The sequence below is a fragment of the Sminthopsis crassicaudata genome, chromosome 6 (genome assembly GCF_048593235.1).
Source record: "Sminthopsis crassicaudata isolate SCR6 chromosome 6, ASM4859323v1, whole genome shotgun sequence".
NCBI lineage: Eukaryota > Metazoa > Chordata > Mammalia > Dasyuromorphia > Dasyuridae > Sminthopsis > Sminthopsis crassicaudata.
Window position 1 is genome coordinate 252,321,504 of NC_133622.1, and position 19,321 is coordinate 252,340,824.

Sequence of the window (19,321 nt, forward strand, 5' to 3'; positions counted from 1 at the left end):
CGCTGGACACTCGCCTCTCACGACTCCGGGACAGCCGGTGCCCTCGTTGGATCTTTCCCATTGTCATCGAAGCTCCTCTATCTCCAGGGCAACCCCCACCATCTGAGCCGCTGGCCGACCTTCACCATCTGACCCTCTGGTCGACCCCTACCTGACCCTCTGGCCGACCCCTGCCTGAGCCGGTCCATTTCCTCCTTGGTGCCTTGGTATAAACAGCCCCGATGGCCCCGGGGGGCCCTCCCTCCCCCTCCCCCCCCCCCCCCCCCGCTTCTTGGATGTGCTTGTCCAGCTGACCGGAATCTGGTTCTGGAGCCCCTAGGCGGGCAGTGCCAACTGGCCGTCACCAGTCTTCAGCTTGGTGCTCAGGAGCCGGGCAGAGGCGGGGTATCCGGCCCCCCAATCGTGCCCTCTGTCCTGGTCCAGCTCAAGCTCTGCCATCATTTCCCTTCTGTCCTCGAGCACAGAGGACCCACAAAGGAGACTCCCGCAGTGTTAGGGTTTCGGACAATCCAAAGTGCAGTTATTAAGCACCTACTGTGTGCCAGGCGGGTCTTAGAATTGGGGGATGCAAGGGCACCCCTACAACAGTCCTTCCCCTTGGGGGTGCTTCTTCGAGGAGCAGACAGAAGGACGAGACAGAAAGGACGCTCTCTGGCACAGGCTGGTGAAGATCTAGAGGAAGCCTGGGAAAAGCAGCCGAAGTCTTAGAGCCAGAGAGGGAAATGATGGGGGGGTGCGGGCGGCTGGGGAGGAGGGAATGCTCCAAGAACTGGCGCTTCAAAGCAATGACCTCACCTGGCCCCCGCAACACTTCCAGGTCGTGGGGCAGTGATTGTCATTTTGCAGACAGTGAAACTGAGGCAGACCCGGTGGGCCTAGGGAGTCCGCAGCTGGATGTGAGCTCAGTTCTGTCTTTGCTGACTCCGGCTGCCCACTGCCCGCCCTCCCTCCCCCCCCCCAGATTAGGGCCAGGGCCAGGGGGGGGAGGGGATGGCAGCTTAACATGAGAGAGAACTATTTTTTGACAATTCTATCTGCCCAAGGATGGGGCGGGCTGCCTGAGGTGGGAGGGGCTGGAGAGCCCCCATGGCACCTTTCTGGGCATTCTCCCTCTCCCGGGCTGTGAGGCGGTCACGCTGCCCCCACAGGGGGCATTGGGCCGGCTCTGAGACAGGGGGGTTCTCTGCTGCGGAGGGCAGCACCACGGCCAGGGCCCGGGGCGGCAGGGGGCTCTCCAGCCCCCATGGCACCTTTCTGGGCACTCCCCCTCTCCCGGGCTGTGAGGCGGTCACGCTGCCCCCACAGGGGGCATTGGGCCGGCTCTGAGACAGGGGGGTTCTCCGCTGCGGAGGGCAGCACCACGGCCAGGGCCCGGGGCGGGAGGGGACCTTTCTGCGCCGGGCCGGAGAGTCCGTGTTTGTGCCAGGCTCCCGGGCTGTCTCTGCGGGCCTCCGGCCAGCGCTCGGTTTCCATAGCGGAGCCCGTGGGGAGTGGGAGCCTGCTTGTCCCAGGGGCTCCGCCGCCTGTCCTGAACAATGTGTCTCTGTCCCCGAGTCCCTGGGGGGGGCGGGGGGAGGAGGAGGGGGCGGGGCCTGTACCAGTCTCTTGGTCTCCCCTCTCCCGGCTCAGTCCCTCCGCAGCTCAGTGAGTGTCCCATTCATCTCTCCCTCCCCCTCCCCTTCTCCCCGTCCCCCTATTGTGGCGCTTTCGGTGCGTCTCTGGGGTATTTTTCTCTGTTTCTTTTCTTTCTTTTTTTTAATTCCCTTATCTCGACATTTCCCTTCTGTCTCTACTCCCCCCTTTCTGACTTTTGTCTTCTTTCTCTGTCTCTCTCTCTCTCTCTCTTTTCAGTCTCTGTCTCTATCTCTGTTTCTTCTCTCTCCCAGTCTCTGTCTCTCTTTTCTCTGTTTCTCTCCTCTGTATCTCTCTTTTCAGTCTCTGTCTCTATCTCTGTTTCTTCTCTCTATCTCTCGGTCTCTGTCTTTCATCTCTCAGTCTCTGCGTCCCCCTCCCCTCCCCCCCCCCTCCCGCTGTTTTTCCGTCCCCGGGCTTTTTCTGCGCGGGTTTCCCTCCTCCGGGCCGGGGTCTCCCCGTCTCCCTGGAACTTTCTCTGACTCTCGCTCTCCCGCCGGCGGCGTTGGCCCCGGGGCGGTCCCTGCGCATCCCTGCGCTCCCTCTCTGCGCCCCGCCCGCCAGCTCCCCGGCCCCGCGGGCCGAGCCCTCCCCGCCTCCCTGGCACTGGGCATGCCCCGCGCCGGGGCTATATAAAGCCCGGGCGCCTCTAATCCCCGACACTGGTATCAAGCCCAGGCCAGCCGGGCCGCGAGCCGCGCCGCCCCCTGCTCACCCAGGTACCCCCGCGCCCTGCTCGGCGGGGCTGGGGAGCGGCGCCCCCGGGGGCTGGCCCAGAGGGGAGGGGCGGGAGCGGGGGCTGGGGGGTCAGCCGGGGCAGGACGGGAGCCAGGGGCGGAGGGGGGGGGCTCGGGAGCCGGAGCTCTGCCTTCCTGGGGCCCAGAGAGCAAGGCTCCAGTCCCTTGGCGGGGGCGGCCCTGCCTTTAGCAGCAGCCCCCTCCAGCGCCCCCACCCCGAGAAGTCACTGGCGCTTTGAGCCAGCCCGGGGTCAGGTCGACGACTCTGCAGAGCGGGGACCCAGGAGTCCCCGGGGCCCAGCCCAGTTCCCCTCCCCGGTGCTATCCGGGTCCCGACTGATGGCCAGCTCCCTAGTGCACCGCTCCTCCTTTTCAGACCCTTGGTTCAGCCCTGAAAAACGCCCCTCAGCCCGTTCCTGGAGGAGGCCCCGGGGCCGGGCGGCAGTCTGGGACTGGCGAGGCTTGTGCTAGCCCGCACCTGGCATCCGGGCAGAGAGCTAGCGGGGCTTGGAGGGCCGGGGCAGCTGTGGCTGGGTTCCCATGGCCGGGAAATGCCGTCCTCTGGCAGCCGGTCACCCCTGGCCACATTGCCCCTCTGCCACCCTGGGCCACCCGGCTCTGGTGACAGAGGACGCCTCAGTATCCTCAGTGGTGGCAAAAGCACTGCAGTCGCCAGCACCGGAGGGGGCTCAGCCCTCCGCCTCTGCTCGGAGCTCTGGGCCACAGCTCGGCCACCAGCACCGGAGGGGGCTCAGCTCCCCAGCCTCTGCTCTGACTCCGGGCCACAGCTCGGCCTTTCAGGGTCCCGGGGAAGGGGGAGAGAGCTTGGGGGACAGGAGGGCAAACGGGAGGGCAGAGGCTCTCTTTTGGCCTCAGGAGCTGCACACACCTTGCTGAAACCCCTCCCCCTTTCCCTCTTCTCTCTGTCAGCCTCTTCATCTGCAAGATGGTGAGTCCTCTTTCTCCCCTTCCTCCTCCCCGGCCCCTCCCCAGGCCCCCACCTCCCACGGCTGGGACTTGGATCCAGGGCGGCTTCCTCCACCCGAACCCTAATGGCGATTTCCCCCAAAGCATCAACAAGGAGGAATACGGCTGGGCCGGGCCCTGCTGAAGAGCACGGGTCCTTTTTGTCCCATCAGCCTCCGGTTCCTGGTGGGAGGGCTGGGGCAGGGCGTGATATTCCCATCTGTCATGTGGAGCCAGGAGTGGGGAGGGCAGCCAGTCACCAGGCAAGAGCTGGGGGAGAGCAGGGCCGTCTTCCGGTTCCAGAGGAGGGACGGGGGACCCTCCTGGGCTTCCAGTCCGACTTGTCCCCAAACAAAGATACCCACAATCCCTTTGACTTGCAGACTTCCAGGGACGGGGAACTCACTCTCTGTGAAGTGACCTCTCGGGGCTGGCTCTCATTGGCAGGAGTTTCCTCGGCCTTGTTGGCCTGGGCTCAAGCCCGGCCCTCCTGAGCCCGAGCTCTGTACACTGGCCCTGGCAGGGCTGTCTTGCTCAGGTGCCCGGGGGAGGAGAAAACGTGCTGGGCTTGGAGCTGGAAAGATCTGGTTTCAAATGTCAGATGCTGCCATTGCCGTGGCCTGGCAGAATTGAGGCTGGGGAAGTGATCCTGCTGGGGCAGCTCACTTCCCTCTTGTACCTCAGTTTCCTCACTTGTACCTCCTCCTGAGGCTGAACGAGGCCCTGCCCATAAAGCACTTTGCAGACTTGAAATGCACCGGCCTCGCACCCAGGCCTCAGGGGAGTCTCAGAAGGCACTGAGCCCAACAGCCTCACTTCTCAGAGGAGGAAACAGGCCCAGACTGGTGCAGAGGCTGGTTGAGGCCATCCGGCAGTGGGTGCGGGCATGGCCCGGGACCTGTGTTGGTGAGGAGGCCGTCCCTGCTCTGACTGCGGGCAAATGTCGGGGGCAGGACGTGAACCTTTCCTGCTTCCCGCCGGAGTCTCCAGCTGCCCAGGCTTCCTCTCAGAGTTTAGTAAAACCCTCCCCAAATTTAATAAGATTAAAGCCCCGCCCCAATCCAGTAAGAGTAGCCCTGGGGGTGCCCACCTTCCCCGGTGGGAGCCAGTCATGGCGGCGGGCACCCTGCTCTTCCCTTTCCCCTCCGGAGGTCAGTCACTGGGGTGAAGCTGGAGAGCCTTTCTTTGGCCACTCCCTTCTTACACACTTGACACCTTGTGGGCCAGATCCCTCCGCTCCCTGCCTTAGTTTCCTTCTCTGTAAAATACTGACGTTGGTGCCCATAGCCTTGAAGGCCACTTCCAGCCCTCCTTCTGACCCAGTGTGGGCCCTGCACACAGTAGGCACCTGCAGATGTTTGAAGGTTTCTTTCCCCGTGCTTTCAGACGCCCGGGGTCATCTCTCTCTCTCCCCAGCTGGCCGGGCGCTATCCGGCTGACATTCCTCTTCCCCGATCGATCCTGATCCACATCCTCCTCGGGGTCCCCACACCCCCTTTTCCGCCTCTCCCTCCCTCCCAATCTGAACCTCTCTGCCTCAAGCTTTCCTTAGATCCAATGCTCCCAGAACTGGCCCGCCCCATGGCTGCCAAAGACCCGGAGGAAGAGGGCTGTGGGGAGCAGCACGGGAGCCCGGAGTTGCCTCCCAGGGGACCCCTCCTGGGCTCCTGGCACCAGGACGTGAACCTGACTTGTAAGAGCTGCCCTGAGGAGGGCGCGTCCCGTGCATGGACCACCTTCTACTACAACCTTTTACAGAGCTGTCTGCAGCAGGCCGGCCTCCCCGAGACAGGGGACCGCAGCCTGGAGCCTCGCCCAGGTGAGCCTCCCGAAGCTGGGAGGTCCGGGGGCCGGGGAGCCACCCCAGCCAGGCCCCGTGGAGGGAGCCAGGAGGCAGGGGCAGTGCCCACACACCAGCAGCTGCTGCTGCCCCCTTGCTACTCTGTCTTCCTCTGCCAACTTCCCATGGTGGCCTGGGTACCCCATTCTCTCAAGAACAAGGAAGACAGAGCCGACAGGATGAGTGGGCACAATCGAGTGAAAGGCTGGGTGGCGGGCTGGCACGGGTGGTGGGGTGAGGGACGGCAGGGGAGCCAACAAAGCATGAAATTGCTCCTTTTCTCCCAAGGCTGCCCTGGGGCGGAGGTGACCATGTGCATTCTGGGCTCTCCCAGTTCCTTCTTCTCTGTGCTCCTGGAGGGCGGGGCCCAGAGCCCAGGTAGGTGGTAGCTGTGCTAGGCTGGCTCCGGTCAGGAAGCTCCGTCCAGCTCTGTGCCCTCAGGCCCCACCCCCTCAGCCCACTCCCTGCATGGCAGAGCTGACCTATGGAAAGGGCAGCAGAGCCTCAGCCGCGTCCCAAAATACCCGAGCCAGGCAGCTGCTGGGCATTCCTGAGCAGACAGCTGGGGATTCCTCCTGGGGGGGGTGGGCCAGGCCCCATGGGCCTGGATGGGGGGGCGGGCCCGGGCTGGGGACCAGGGAGGGCTCCCTGAAGGGTCCCCGGCTGACGTCTTTTCCCTTCTCAAAGCCTTGGGCTCAGAGAGAGAGAGAGAGAACTGGAGAGCAATCCTAGCTCTGGCAGCCAGACTTATTAAGTGTCGACTGTATACCCGGCACTGTGCTAAGTGCAGGGATATAGAGACAGAAACCAGTGGCTTCCCTCCAGGACGGGCTAGAAGCAGCACACATAGCACCACCAGGCAGAAAGCTTTAGCATTAGTGCAAACGGGGGGAGGGGGGAACGAACCTCAACTTTCCCATCTGTAAACCAGAAGAGCTGGCCCAGCTGGTCTCGGAATTCCTGGTTCTGGCCGCTCTCCCTACCCACCCTCCTTTCTCCTTCTCTCCCCCAGGAAACTCGCTGCTGTGTCTCTCCCCGGCCTGGCTGACCAAAGTGCCCGTGGCTGAAAAGCCGGGGGACTCGGCCCTCCTGGTCTCGAAGGCCGTGGCCTTCTATCCGGGCGGCCTCACCTTTCTGGAGGAGTTCGCCCCCCCGAGGCGGGTCACCTACTTCCTGGGGGAGTTGGGACCCAGGGCCGGCCGAGGCCGGGAGGCGGCAGAGCTGAGCAGGGACCTGGGCTGCCCCACGGGGAGCTCGGCAGAGCTGGCCCGCCTCCTGGAGGACAGGCTGCTCACCAGGCAGCTCCTGGCTCAGGGGGACAAGGTGGCGGTGCCCGCCACGCTGGCCTTGACCTACAAGCCCCCTCAGCAGCTGCGGGGCCAGGCGCAGACCCAGAGTGTGCGGCGGGTGGAACTCAGTGACAAGGAGGGGCAAGAGGGGCTGGTGGAAGAGGAAGTGGAGACCTTCCTTCGCCTTGGAGCCCTGGGAGAGGCCCACCAGGTACCAAGGATGCTGGGACAGGGTGAAGAGAGGGGGGAAGGGGAGAGGATGCGGGGAGGGGAGACCTGGCTTTGTCCTCTGACGAGAGGCGGGACCTTCGGCACACCCATCTAGCCACAGCCATGTAGAGGGCACCCCCTGGGCGCTGGGCACTCTGCCATACACCGGGGACAAGAAGAAAATCCCCACTCAGGGGGTCCCCAGAAACAACCCTGTGCATGAGGCGTCTGTGGGATGAATGAGGGGGAGCATGGGGGGGGACTGGCAAAGATTCTACAGGAGGCGGGGGGCGGCCGGGGAAGTCGCTCCTCCTCGCAGCTCTCCCTTTCTTCCCCTGGAAGATGGAGGGCAGGTCTCCATGGCCTGGCTCCTTTCCCAGTCCCAAATTTAGGAGCCTCTGACCTTTCTATATATATCTGGGGGGGGGATTCAAGGAAAGACTGTACCCCCAATCCCAAAGACTGAAATGAGCCCAGCGAGCTTGAGGATGCAGAGATGGAGCTGCCGGGTGCTCGGGAGAGGCCCCGAAGCCAAGAAACTCTGGGATGGCTGCCAGTTAGTAGCCATCGCCATCATAGGAGGGGGCAGGATGGAGAGAATGCTCTCTCCTGGTTATTGTGACTCTGACAAAGTGATGTGGGTAAAGTGCTGGGGCGCAGAGGAGCCCAAGATCTGGGTTCAAATCCCGACTCTGCCGTTTATCTTCCCTGAGACTCAGTTTCCTTGCCTGTAAGAATGAGAGTTGGGTTTCAGAGAGCCCTTCCAACCCTGGGCACACCCGCTCAGTTGTAACTGGTGCTGCTGGGGTCTGGCTGTGGGATGGGAAGTGTTAGAGTCCTACTCTGCACAGAGAGGGAGAGCTGGCAGAGCAGGAGGCCCCTCCCTGATGCCCACCTGTCCCCTTAGGTGGCAGTAAAGCCCGGGGGCTGGCGCTGGCGAGGGTCCCAGGCCATGAGCCTGCACCCGAGGTCCGAGCCAGGGGCCGTGGTGCAAGCCGTGCTGGCCCTGCTGGAGAAGCTGGAGGAGGAGGAGAGCGTCCTCGTGGAAGCCGTGTGTCCCCCAGCCCGTGTCCTGCAGCCCGATGCCCCCGGGAAGATCACTGCCCAGCCAGGTGAGAGAGCCGAACCGGGCGCAGCAGGGTCCTTCTCTCTTGGCTTCCACACAGCGGCAGAGGCCTGGCCCAGAATCTCAGGCCCCGATCTAGCCTTGTGGCCCTGCCTCAGCTAGGGGCACTTCCCCCATCCCCAGGATTGTAAATACTATGTTAGAGTTACAGAGTGCTGGGTTCGAGTCCCAGCTCAGGGACTTGCTGGCAGGTATGGCCCTGAACAGATCACGATGGCTCTAAGAGCCTCAGTTTCCTCATCTGCAAAAGGGGGGAAACACTTGCCTATAAGGCAGTGTAATGGGTGGGTGGAGTGCTGGCCGTGGAGTCAGCTTGCCCCTGCCACATCTAGGACATGGACAATTCACTCAGTCTCAAGGGACGAAGACCAAGCCGCCAGGGGGCTGCGATCCACTGTGGGGAAGGGAGAACCCATACCTGAATTCCTGTTTTACCCAAACAAAAACAGTGTAAACTTCTCAGGTCTGAATAGGGAAGAAGAAAGCACATTGGGCCTCCTGGGGCCATTGCGGGCATCTGGCAGGTCTGTTCAGGGTGTCCAGCAGGTCTGTCCGGGGCATCCTCCGGTCTGTCCAGGCTTTGCAGCAGCCATGTTAGTAAGGCTCCTTGTGTTTCTTCCAGAGCTGGCCATTCGGGCCTGTGCTGTCGTGTGCAGAACCCAGGGCGATCGGCCTCTGATGAGCCAAGTAAGAAAGGAACCCCTAGTGGGCTACATAAGGACCCCAAGATTCTCCCGCCTCTCAGAGGACCACCTAGGGCTGCTTGCCCACTGCTGCCCAGAGGACAAGCCCCTGGGTCTAAGCAGACTCACCCAGGGCAGCTCGAGGGATTGGGGGGGAAGGACAAGAGGAAGCTTCAAAGCAGGATTTGAACCCTCTGTCCAGAGGCCCTAGCTTTATCTCTGCTACTACTCCTTGTGACAAGAGGCCTCTGTGCCTCAGTTTCCCTGTCTGGAGACAAGGAAATTGGCTCAGAAGGCTGCTGGGGTCCCTTTGGGTCCTGTGAGTCCGGGTGCAGGCTGCAGGGGAGCCTGATGGGAGGTGGGCCAAGGAGAATGGGCAGAGTCCCGGGCGGAGCTGGGCTGAAGGGAGGGGTCAGGCAGGGGCTGCAGGCTTGGCACTGAAAGTCTGGGGCCCATTTCCTCATTTTTTCGGTGGGAAACAACAGGCCAAGCGATCTGCTCCGGCCGGGACAGAGCGGAGGCTGAGAGCTCACTTAGGGAAAGGCCCAGGATTTAGGGCAGGAGCCGGGGACCAGACGCAGGGGCCTTGAATGCCTGGGCAATGGGGAGCCGGTTTCAGAGGGCAGGAGCCAAGAAGTGGGGAGGGGCCCATGGGCAGCCCCTCTTCCCCCCTCCCCCCGCCGTGGAGCTCCAGCTCCCGGGCTGCGGGTGGGCGCTGGGAGAAGGCCGGCCCGGGCCCTCTGGGGCTGACGCGCCCTGCCTGGCACCCAGGTGGTGTGCAGCGTGGGCCGGCCAGAGCAGCCCCTGCGGCACCAGGTGGCCCTGACGCAGAGCCTGGAGACGGCCCTGGCGGCCTGCGGCCTCAGCGAGCCGGCCGCCGTGGAAGCGCTGCGGGGCCGCGTGCGGGAGGCGGCCGAGGCCGCGCTCGGAGCCGTGCTGGACTTCGAGGCGTCTCTGAGCCCCGAGCAGCGGGGCGGCCGCCAGGCGCAGACCGACGTGCTGGGTGAGTGCCGGGCCTTTAACCCCCCCCCCCAACGGGCTCGCGGAGTTGGGGGGAAATGTCCGACCCTCCTCCGTTCCCCGAGTCCCGGGCCACCTCCTTCAGGGAGAGCCTCGGGGCAGGTGGTTGCAGGGGGCCAGGATCTCCGAGCTGCACTTTGGGAGGGACTAATGGGGTCTGCGGCCCCCAAACGGGCACCTGGAACTCCCGGGCTGGGGCGGGGGAAGGGCGGGCCTCTGTGCCTCCAGGTATGAACCCGGGACAAGGCGCACTGAGATCCCACCAGCCTCAGGGGGCTGCAGGTCCCGGTTCCGGGGGTTGCCCCAGGCCCAGGAATCTGCGCCCTTCCGCCCACATTGGACTCCGGACCACTTAGGGGTGCCGTCTAGGCTCGGGACTCCCAAAAGATCTCAGGCCCTCAGGGCTCGACTGGAGGCGACCCGGCCTCTGCGCCCCACCTCGGGCTGCTCCGGGAGCTCTCTGGGGGAGATCCAGGGCAGCCCCGCCCCGCTGACCGGCTCCTTCTGGCCCCCAAAGGTGTGGACTTGGCGCTGACCCCCGTGGGTCCGGGAGGCTCCCTGAGCCCTGTGCTTCTAGAGCTCAACAGCTGCCTCTGCCTGGAGGCCTGCGGGCTCCTGGAGGGCCAGTGGAGCCGGCGGGGCCTGCGTTCCCAGTGGGCGGCCGCGGGGCCGCTGGTGGAGACCGTGCTGCGGCGCTCGGCGCGCCACCTCATGGAGGGCAAGCACCTGCTGGTGGTGGGCGCCGGGGGCTACAGCAAGAAGTTCGTGTGGGACGCGGCCCGGGACTACGGGCTCAAGGTGAGGGGCGGGGCCCACGCAGGGACCGAGCCAATGAGGGAAGGCCTGAGCGTGGGGGCGTGGCCAGAGCCAGGGTGGAGGAGGAGATGCCAGGGGCCGCAGCCCGGGTCTCCGAGGGAAGGACCCCGGAGGCGGGGAGGACCTCTGGGCAAGGGGCGTGGCTGCTCCGGCATGGGCGGGACTTCTGGGCGGGGGGCGTGACTGCTGCGGCGTGGGTGGGACCTCTGGGCAGGGGGTGTGGCTGCTCCAGCGTGGGCGGGACTTGAGGGAGGGAACTGTCCACCCGAGGTTCCGTTCAGTTTGCCAGCCAGGCCACCCGGGTTTGCAGGGCGCTGGGGGCGCTCCCCGTTTTCCTCCAGTCACCCATCCCAGAACTCCCAGCTGTCCCTCCCAGGAGGTGGGCACAGCGGCGGCCAGAAGGGGGCTTCCCTTGTGCAGCTCCCGACCCTTGGGCTCAGCTCTGGGACACATGCTCCCCGGCCGGGGGAGAGGGCGGGACTGCCGCGGCACTGTGTGCCCGAGCACTGTGCAGAAGCGGCTTCCACCCGCTGCTGGAAGAGGGACTGAGCTCGGCCTTCAAGGACCAGAACCAGAATGATGATCATAAAGCTAGAAGCATGGAAGCCTAGAATCCCAGAGCTCGCCAGGGAGCAGCCTCAAAGGCATCGGGGACCAACCGAGGCAGAACTCCCCGGGCTCCTCCGGTCCCCGCTGGCGCCCCTCCAGGCCGGGGAACTTCCTGCAGCAACCCCCCTCCACCTGGGCACCTCCCAGTAGCCCCCCTTCCGTTCTCCCAGGAGCAGCTGGGCAAGTCTAGCCCACGGTGGAGATGGCTGCTCTTTCAAACCTCCTGACCCGGCCTTCTTCCTCATCCTTCATATGCCCAGTTCTTCCAAACAATCCTTGTGCGTTTACAGTAGGACGAGAGGAAGGAAACGTGCATTTATTAAGGGCCTACTATGTGCCAGGGCATTGTGCTGAGTGCTTTACGAATGATATCTCACTTGATCCTCACCATAACCCAGGGAGATAGGTGCTGTTACCCCGATTTTACAGATGAGAAAACCGAGGCAGAGTTTCAGTGTCTGGCCCAGGGTCACATGGCCGTCTCGAGCTCAGGTCTTCCTGAGCTGCAGGGGGAGGAGCGAGTTCCAGCTGAGCCTCCCCTCCCCTCCGCCCTGTGGGCGTGGGGGTGCCCGGAGGGCCTGGCCAGGCGGCACTCACTCTCCATCCTGTCTCCCCCAGCTGCACCTGGTGGAGTCGGATCCCAATCACTTTGCCTCTCAGCTGGTGCAGACCTTCATCCACTTCGACGTGACGGAGCACCGGCGGGACGAGGAGAACGCCCGGCACTTGGCGGAGCTGGTCCGGGCCCGGGGCCTGCAGCTGGACGGCTGCCTCTCCTACTGGGACGACTGCCTGGTGCTGACGGCGCTGCTGTGCAAGGAGCTGGGCCTGCGCGGCTGTCCCCCGGCCGCCATGAGCCTGGCCAAGCGGAAGAGCCAGACGCAGGCCCACTTGCTGCGCTGCCGCGGCCCGCGCTGGCCCGCCCCCTCCCTCTACGCCGTGCCCTGCTGCCCGCTGGAGGGCCCGGACGACGTGGAGCGCGCGGCGCGCGTGGTGCCGCTTCCGGGCGTCATGAAGCTGGAGTTCGGGGCGGGCGCCGTGGGCGTGCGCCTGGTGGAGGACGCCTCGCAGTGCCGGGCGCACTTCGCCAAGATCTCCCGGGACCTGCAGGGGGAGGCCGATCACCCGGGCATCGGGCTGGGCTGGGGCAACGCCATGCTGCTCATGGAGTTCGTGGCGGGCACGGAGCACGACGTGGACCTCGTGCTGTTCTCCGGGAGGCTGCTGGGGGCCTTCGTCTCGGACAACGGCCCCACGCGCCTCCCGGGCTTCACGGAGACGGCGGCCTGCATGCCCACGGGGCTGGCCCCGGAGCGCGAGGCCCAGCTGGTGCAGGCGGCCTACCAGTGCTGCCTGGGCTGCGGCCTCCTGGACGGCGTCTTCAACGTGGAGATGAAGCTGACGGCGGCGGGGCCCCGGCTCATCGAGATCAACCCCCGCATGGGCGGCTTCTACCTGAGGGACTGGATCCAGGAGCTGTACGGGGTGGACCTGCTGCTGGCGGCCGCCATGGTGGCCTGCGGCATCCCGCCCGCGCTGCCCGCGCGGCCCAGGCCGCGGGCCTGCCTGGTGGGAGTCATGTGCGTGGTGTCGCAGCACCTGCGGGCGCTGAGCTCCACGGCCAGCCGCGAGGCGCTGCAGGCGCTGCACGAGCGCGGCCTCATCCGCCTCAACCTGCTGGAGGAGGCGCTGGTGCCCGGCGAGTACGAGGAGCCGTACTGCAGCGTGGCCTGCGCCGGCAGCAGCCCCGCCGAAGCGCGCCAGCGCCTGCTCGGCCTGTGCCAGGGGCTGGGCATCGACTCCCCGAACTACCCCGTGGCCCACTTCTTGTCGCACTTCAAATAGCGGCGGGGGCGGGGCGGGGCCCTAGGGCAAGGCCGTCCTTGGCTGGGAGGGAAGAGGAGGGGGTGGGGCCCCAGGTGTCCGTCAGCCCCCGGAAGGGGGCGGGGCTCTGCTGAGAGCCCAGCGCCGGCTGGGGGGCGGGGGGCGTCGGCTGGGAAGGGGGGGCTCGCAGAATCCGTCCGGGAGCTTCCCGGAGAAGACCGCGAGGGGCGGGGAGCCGGAGAGGCTGAGGAGGAGAACGGGGCGGGAGGAGAGCATCCCTGCGTGGGGCCGGGGCTCCGTGGCCAAGCCAGAGCCCGTCTTTGCCTTCCAGATGAAAGTTGGCCAGAGGATTGCCCAGATCCATCCCCCGCCCTCCTAGTTCCCCGTCCGAGGATGAGCCGGGGTGGGGTGGGGTGGGGGAGCCGGGCCTCGAATGCAGGCCCTTTCCCAGCGGCCTCTGGGCCTGACCACCCCCTCACCCACTGTCCCACCATCCCGTCCCTCCTCTGGGGTCCTCCAGGTCCCAAACCGGGTCTTCCCCGGGGCCTGAGATGTACGGCGCTTCCGCTGGGAGGGAGGCAGCCACTCAGACCAGCCCTCCTGCAGCCCGAAGTAAAGCCCCCTGCCCCATCCCCCGCACCCCGAGGCCAGCGGCCACTCCTCCTCCTTCCCATTCTCCAAAGCAGCTACGATCCACCGCAGTCTCCCACGGCTGCAATTCTCCCCGGGGCCTTGGGAAGGATGCTGTGCAGGAGTCATGGGTACTCTGGCAGAGATGGGTCTCTTATCAGAGAGGACTCTGGGAGGAGAAGGGCAATGACGCCTAAGCACCGAGTGGCTGTCAGTGATTAACACCCCCCCACCCCCCACCCCCGCTCAGGAACTTAGGGTTCCTTCTTCTCCACCTACCAAAGCTTCAGCCCCTGATATAACAATCATGGGAGCAAGCCCTCTTGGGGAACCTTCCTGCTTTGGCCATCCTAGAAATCCACAGCGCTCCCTGGTCTGCCCTTAGGTCAAGACCTTTCATCTTTATTTTTAAAGTCTTATCTTCCAGCCCAGTGTTGATGACTTGGCTGCCCACTGGGACCATCTCAGTTCCGAGCAGAACCCCTTCCCCACTAAAGACCCCCTTATGGCTGCAGAGCCCCTACCCCAACCAACCTGTTTCTCTTCTCAGAGAACACAAAGTTCTAGGCTGGAAACAGGGCCCAAGCTCGTCCCTTCCTTTACTACGAGGTTCAGAGGGGAAGGGGCTAGCCCAAGGTCTTAGTTTAGGATTCAGCAGGAGCCGACCTACCACGGCATCTTATCCAACGCTCTTATTTTGCAGATGGGGAAACTGAGGACCAGAGGACAGGGCAAAGCTAACTAGGGACGTGGCTGGGTCTCCTAGCACAGGTTCTAATCAGGCTGCCCTGTTCCCTTTCCCGGAGTGCCCCCCCGCCCCCGGGCTCATCACGGTCCCATTCCCTCTGGGGGGGCCTTGCTTGCTGCCCTCCGCTCTAGTCCTAGGTTCGCAGAAAAGTTGGAGGCGGCCCTTTAAGCCACAGCCTCCTCTGGATGAAAGTCTCCATGACGTCACCCCTTCCTTGGCAACGCTCCCAGCAGAGAAGACATCTAGGGAGCCCTAGCGGGCCAGGGCCCGGGACCACTGCGCCTGCGCCAACATCTTGGGTTGTTTATTTTATTTTAAAAATTCTCTTGCTATTTCGCTCGGAGAAGAGTGTCGGTAAATAAAGTCTCTGTGAAGGTCTCCGGAGTCTGGTCCGGATTCTCACGGGCTCCAGAGCGCTCAGTCCGGCCCCAGTCCACTTTCTTCTTCCGGGGCCGGAAGATTGGGGAAGGGGAGGTTGGATTGGGGCAGTGGCCGAGGGACGCGTTCCCCCGGCTTCTCGTGGGAGGGGGCGGAGACCCGAGGCTGGTGCTCTGAGGAGCTGGGGAGCCGAGCCAGCGAAGATGGATTTTATTCATTTTTGCAGGAAAATGGCTTTATCATTTTTTATATTTTTAATAACAGCCTTTTCTTTTTCTAATTAATTTTATAACTATAACTTGTTCTTGACAGTACATATGCATAGGTAATTTTTTTTTACAATATTATCCCTTGCACTCCCTTCTGTTCCGAATTTCCCCCTCTTTTATTTTTCAAAATACAAGGTGCAAAGGTTAGTTCTCAATGCTCACCCTTGCAAAACCTGGCATTCCGAATTTTCCTCCCTCCCACCGCTATCTGTCCCCTCCCCTCGACAGTAATAATCCGATTAGATTAAACATGTTCTCACAGTCTTTGTGCAAAAAAGATCCTATCAAGAGGGGAAACAAAGGGAAACAAAATAAGCAAATAACAACAAAGGTGAAAATACTCTATTGTGATCTACGCTCAGTCCTCAGGGTCCTGTCTCTGCATTCGGATGGCGCTCTCCATCACAAGACCATCGGAATTGGCCTGAATCAGCTCATCGCCAACAAACACTTATTAAGCACCTACTTTGCTCCCGGTGCTAAACTGTGGGGATACAACGAAAAAAGAAATATCAGCTTTTAAGGAGTTTGCAGTCTAATTGGGGGAGACACCCAAAGGGAGGCAGGAAAGGTTGAGAATGCGGGGAGACCAGGGGCTACGCATGGTGGGAGGGGGGCAGGGGAGAGGGATGGGAAGGGCAGTCTTGTTCTTGTTCCAAGTCGGTAGAGCAGCAGATGCAGAGTGGAGTGAGCTGGAGGAATCGGGGCTCTCTCCCTGGATACATCTGGAAGAGATTGGTAGGCGACCCTCCAACCCTCTGATCCAGTGTAGAAGGTGAAGGGAGGCGGTAGGTCAAATCTTAGGTTAGCCGCCTGGTGAGAGATTAGGAGGCAGCTAGATGGCTCCATGGATAGGGCGGCCAGACAATGTCATGAACCCCTAGGTGACTGAACCATGATCAGATTAGAGGCCATGAACTTAATCTGGGAGGCACATCTCCTTACAGTCACACCCCTAATTTAATTTAAGCTCTCACACTTTGCTTGGACTCTGGCCAAGGCCACCTAATTGGTCCTTCTGTCTCAGGTCTCTCCCTTCTTACGACATTTGGTGTTTGTTTTTTTTTTTGGTAAAGATACTGGAGTGGTTGGACATTTCCTTTTCCAGCTCATTTTACAGAGGAGGAAACTAAGGTAAATAGGGTGAAATGACTTGACCAGGGTCTCACAATAAATGTCTGAGGCCAGATTTGAATTCTACCAAAATCCAGGCCTGGCACCCTGTCCATGAAGCCCCTTGCCTTTACTCCACAGGAATCAGGCAGGCGGGCAGGCAGCGCCCTACCTGGGGCTCCCAGTCCTGCAGAGGTCTTGTTTCAAACACAATTGGGACATATTTCACAATGTCAATAAAATACAATGAAACATCGATAACAGGACATTTGGAAACTAAGTCAATATGCATCGGGCAAGGATATTTAAGGGACAATTTTGTTTCTCCTCTCCTCCCTCTTTTCTATTAGCTTTCTAGAGAAGAAATACCCGGAACAATTCCTCTGTGAGCTTATCAGCACCTAGTTCTTATTATTTAATGGGCACAAGGAGACTGTTGTTTGTTCTCCATTCTCTGCCTTGACATCAGGAAGGCCAAGAGGCTGTGACATGCAAGTGAATTGGATTTAAGGGAGGGAGGGAGGGAGGGAGGGAGGGAAGGCTGGGCAAGTCACCCACCTCACGGTCCCCTCCTGAGCCATCTGGGTGCAGATAGAGACCAGGATGACTAGAGAAGGCTCTCAAGGCAATGGGGAACCTGGGCCTTTTTAAGCTCCTTCTTTAACTGGTCTCAGTTTGACTCAAGGCCCAATCAGTGACCGAAGCTACATAAGACTACTACTTCAAAGGGAGATGAATTTTCCTTTCTGATTTTTAATGTCGCTGACGATTTAAACACGATTATTGATCATTTGTGGTTTCCTTTTGCCAATTTCAGATTCTTTGATCATTATCAGGGTCATGCTCAATTGCCATCCCTGGTGAGACTTAGTATCAGGGTCATGCTCAATTGCCATCCCTGGTGAGACTTAGTAAAAGATACATAATATCCCCCGAGGAAGTCATTAACAGAAAGAAGGGCTCCTTAGATACCAAATATTTACAGCAGGACTTTTTGTGGTGGCGAGACTTGGAAACAAAGTTGCCGCATGCTGACTTTGTAAACAACCAAGCGAGTCTGGCCCCAAATGTAACAGAATGTTGGGTTGCAAGAAACAATAAACAATGAATGGAAACAGAGAAGCAAGGAAGAGTTACATACAAGGGTACCCAGTCGGCAGGAAAACCAGAGACACTAATGATGAGGCGGAAACCGAAAGAACAACAGAAAAGCAACTGAAACCAACACTAGGAAAGAAGGAGCTTTGTCTCAAAGAAGAGAGGAAGAGACACCTCCCCCACTCCTTTATTCCCTACTTGTGGAATATTGCATATAATCTTCCTTCCTTCCTTCCTTCCTTCCTTCCTTCCTTCCTTCCTTCCTTCCTTCCTTCCTTCCTTCCTTCCTTCCTTCCTTCCTTCCTTCCTTCCTTCCTTTCCTTCCTTCCTTCCTTCCTGTCTTTCCTTCATTCCTCCCCACCTCCTTCCTTCCTCTTTTTTTTCCCCTGAGGCAATTGGGGTTAAGTAACTCTCCCAGGGTCACACAGCTAGGAAGTGTTAAGTGTCAGAGGCTGGATTTGCCATTTTTTTTCTTTTTCTTCCTCTCATCAAAACCTGTTGGATTGAGGGGAAAAACCTAATCAATGTAAAAACAAAAGAGATCAATCATCCATCAAGCATCAATCAATCAAAGCTGTTTAGTTTTAAAATGGGCAAAGCCTCATGGCCCTGGCCCTGTTGGCCTTGTTTTTTGAAGTTTGTTTTTTCTGACTACAGGGCCTGGACAGGGGGGAAGGAGAGCATGGAGGAGATCCCAGGGTCCCTGCTAAGGGCAAGAGATTGCTTGCTTCTCCTTGCCCTCTAGTAAGGAACGGAGGCAGATTCCTGCCGCTGGGATGCTAATAGTGCTACACTTCCCGAGATCATGGAGTCTCAGCCCCTTATTTGGAAGAAGAGGAAACTGAGGCTAGTCAGTTTATGACAGAATTTGAACCCAGTCCTTCTGGACTTCCAAATTGACTGAATGCTGTGAGTGATGTTCAGGAAATGGGTGGGAGTATAGGCCAAGAGAGCATTATGAGTCACTGGTGAAATGATTACATCCCCGTACCCTGAAGACCAATAGGAGGGAAGAGCTAGAGAGGGCTGCAAGTTACCTGCACATGCTCAGTGGAAGATAACTGGGATAGGAAGACGAGTGCCACCTGGTGGCCCAATGAGATGCTCCGAGGCCCACTAGGAGTTGGCAAGCAACTCCTACTTGTCTCAGTTGTACCGGTTATCTCTAGGCTGGGGCCAAAAGGCATCTTATTATTATTTTTTAATAGTTTTTATTTACCAGATATTTGCATGGGTAATTTTACAACACTGACAATTGCTAAACCATTTGTTCCAACTTTTCCCCTCCTTCCCCCCCCCCCCAGATGGCAGGTCGACTAATACATGTTAAATATGTTAGAGTATAAATTAAATACAATATATGTATATATGACCAAACAGTTGTTTTGCTGAATAAAAGAATCGGACTTTGAAATAGCGTACAATTAGCCTGTGAAGGAAATCCAAAATGCAGGCAGACAAAATTAGAGGGACTGGGGATTCTATGGAGTGGTTCATAGTCATCTCCCAGAGTTCTTTCCCTGGGTGTGGCTGGTTCAGTTCATTACTGCTCTTCTCTGAGTATAGCTGGTTCATCACTGCTCTATTGGAACTGATGTGGTTCATCTCATTGTTGGAGAGGGCCTCAGAATCGATCCTCATGGTATTGCTATTGAAGTATCTAATGATCTCCTGGTTCTGCTCATTTCACTCAGCATCAGTTCATGTCAGTCTCTCCAGGCCTCTCTGAAATCATCCCGTTGTTTGTTTCTTACAGAACAATAATATTCCATAATATTCATATATCACAAGTTATTCAGCCATTCTCCAGTTGATGGGCATCCACGTAGTTTCCAGTTTCTGGCCACCACAAAGAGGGCTACCACAAACATTCTTGCACATACAGGTTCCAAAGGGCATCTTATTGACCCTTAGAGGGCACTTAACTCTTTGAGCTCTGTGCCTCCCAGTCTGTCAAGAGTCAGCAAACATTTACTAAGTGCTGCAATGTCCGGGCTAGCTTTCTGGAGGTCCAGGTCCTCCGGAAGGTCTTAGCCACCATGAGGACAGACAAGAATCGAGTCCGAAGTCCCAGCCTGTGTCTGCCTTGGGTGGGACTTCCTGTCCCCAATTCTCACATACCTTATTACAATTACATATGTGACTTCCAGAACCATTACATCACCATGCTAAGTACTAAGTACTTAATTGTCTCATCCATTCCGGAGTTAACACCTTGTTTCAAGTATACTTCTCCAGAGTTCCGGCCCTCTACAAAGTGCCACACAATTTACTGTAGGCCACACACCAGGTGCCAGGCACTGGGGATACTGAGGCAACAGACAGCCCCTGCC

At 59.9% G+C, this 19,321-nt stretch overlaps 1 protein-coding gene across 1 annotated transcript; it reads left to right on the forward strand.

Annotated features, from left to right (window-relative positions):
- The first annotated feature begins 2,271 nt into the window (after positions 1 to 2,271).
- On the forward strand, positions 2,272 to 12,838 carry CARNS1 (carnosine synthase 1). Its single transcript, XM_074276803.1, has 10 exons — positions 2,272 to 2,351; positions 3,300 to 3,318; positions 4,878 to 5,154; positions 5,464 to 5,553; positions 6,188 to 6,675; positions 7,582 to 7,786; positions 8,423 to 8,487; positions 9,255 to 9,486; positions 10,021 to 10,301; positions 11,547 to 12,838. Exons 2-10 carry the CDS (start codon positions 3,316 to 3,318, stop codon positions 12,771 to 12,773), a joined length of 2,868 nt encoding a protein of 955 aa, XP_074132904.1. The 5' UTR covers positions 2,272 to 2,351; positions 3,300 to 3,315; the 3' UTR covers positions 12,774 to 12,838.
- The last annotated feature ends 6,483 nt before the right edge of the window (positions 12,839 to 19,321 follow it).

Excerpts from the sequence above, each read along its gene's own strand:
- CARNS1 (XM_074276803.1), top strand. Across the intron at positions 5,554-6,187 it reads GGGCGGGGCCCAGAGCCCAG|GAAACTCGCTGCTGTGTCTC; the intron begins GTAGGTGGTAGC and ends TCTCTCCCCCAG. Across the intron at positions 10,302-11,546 it reads CCCGGGACTACGGGCTCAAG|CTGCACCTGGTGGAGTCGGA; the intron begins GTGAGGGGCGGG and ends TGTCTCCCCCAG.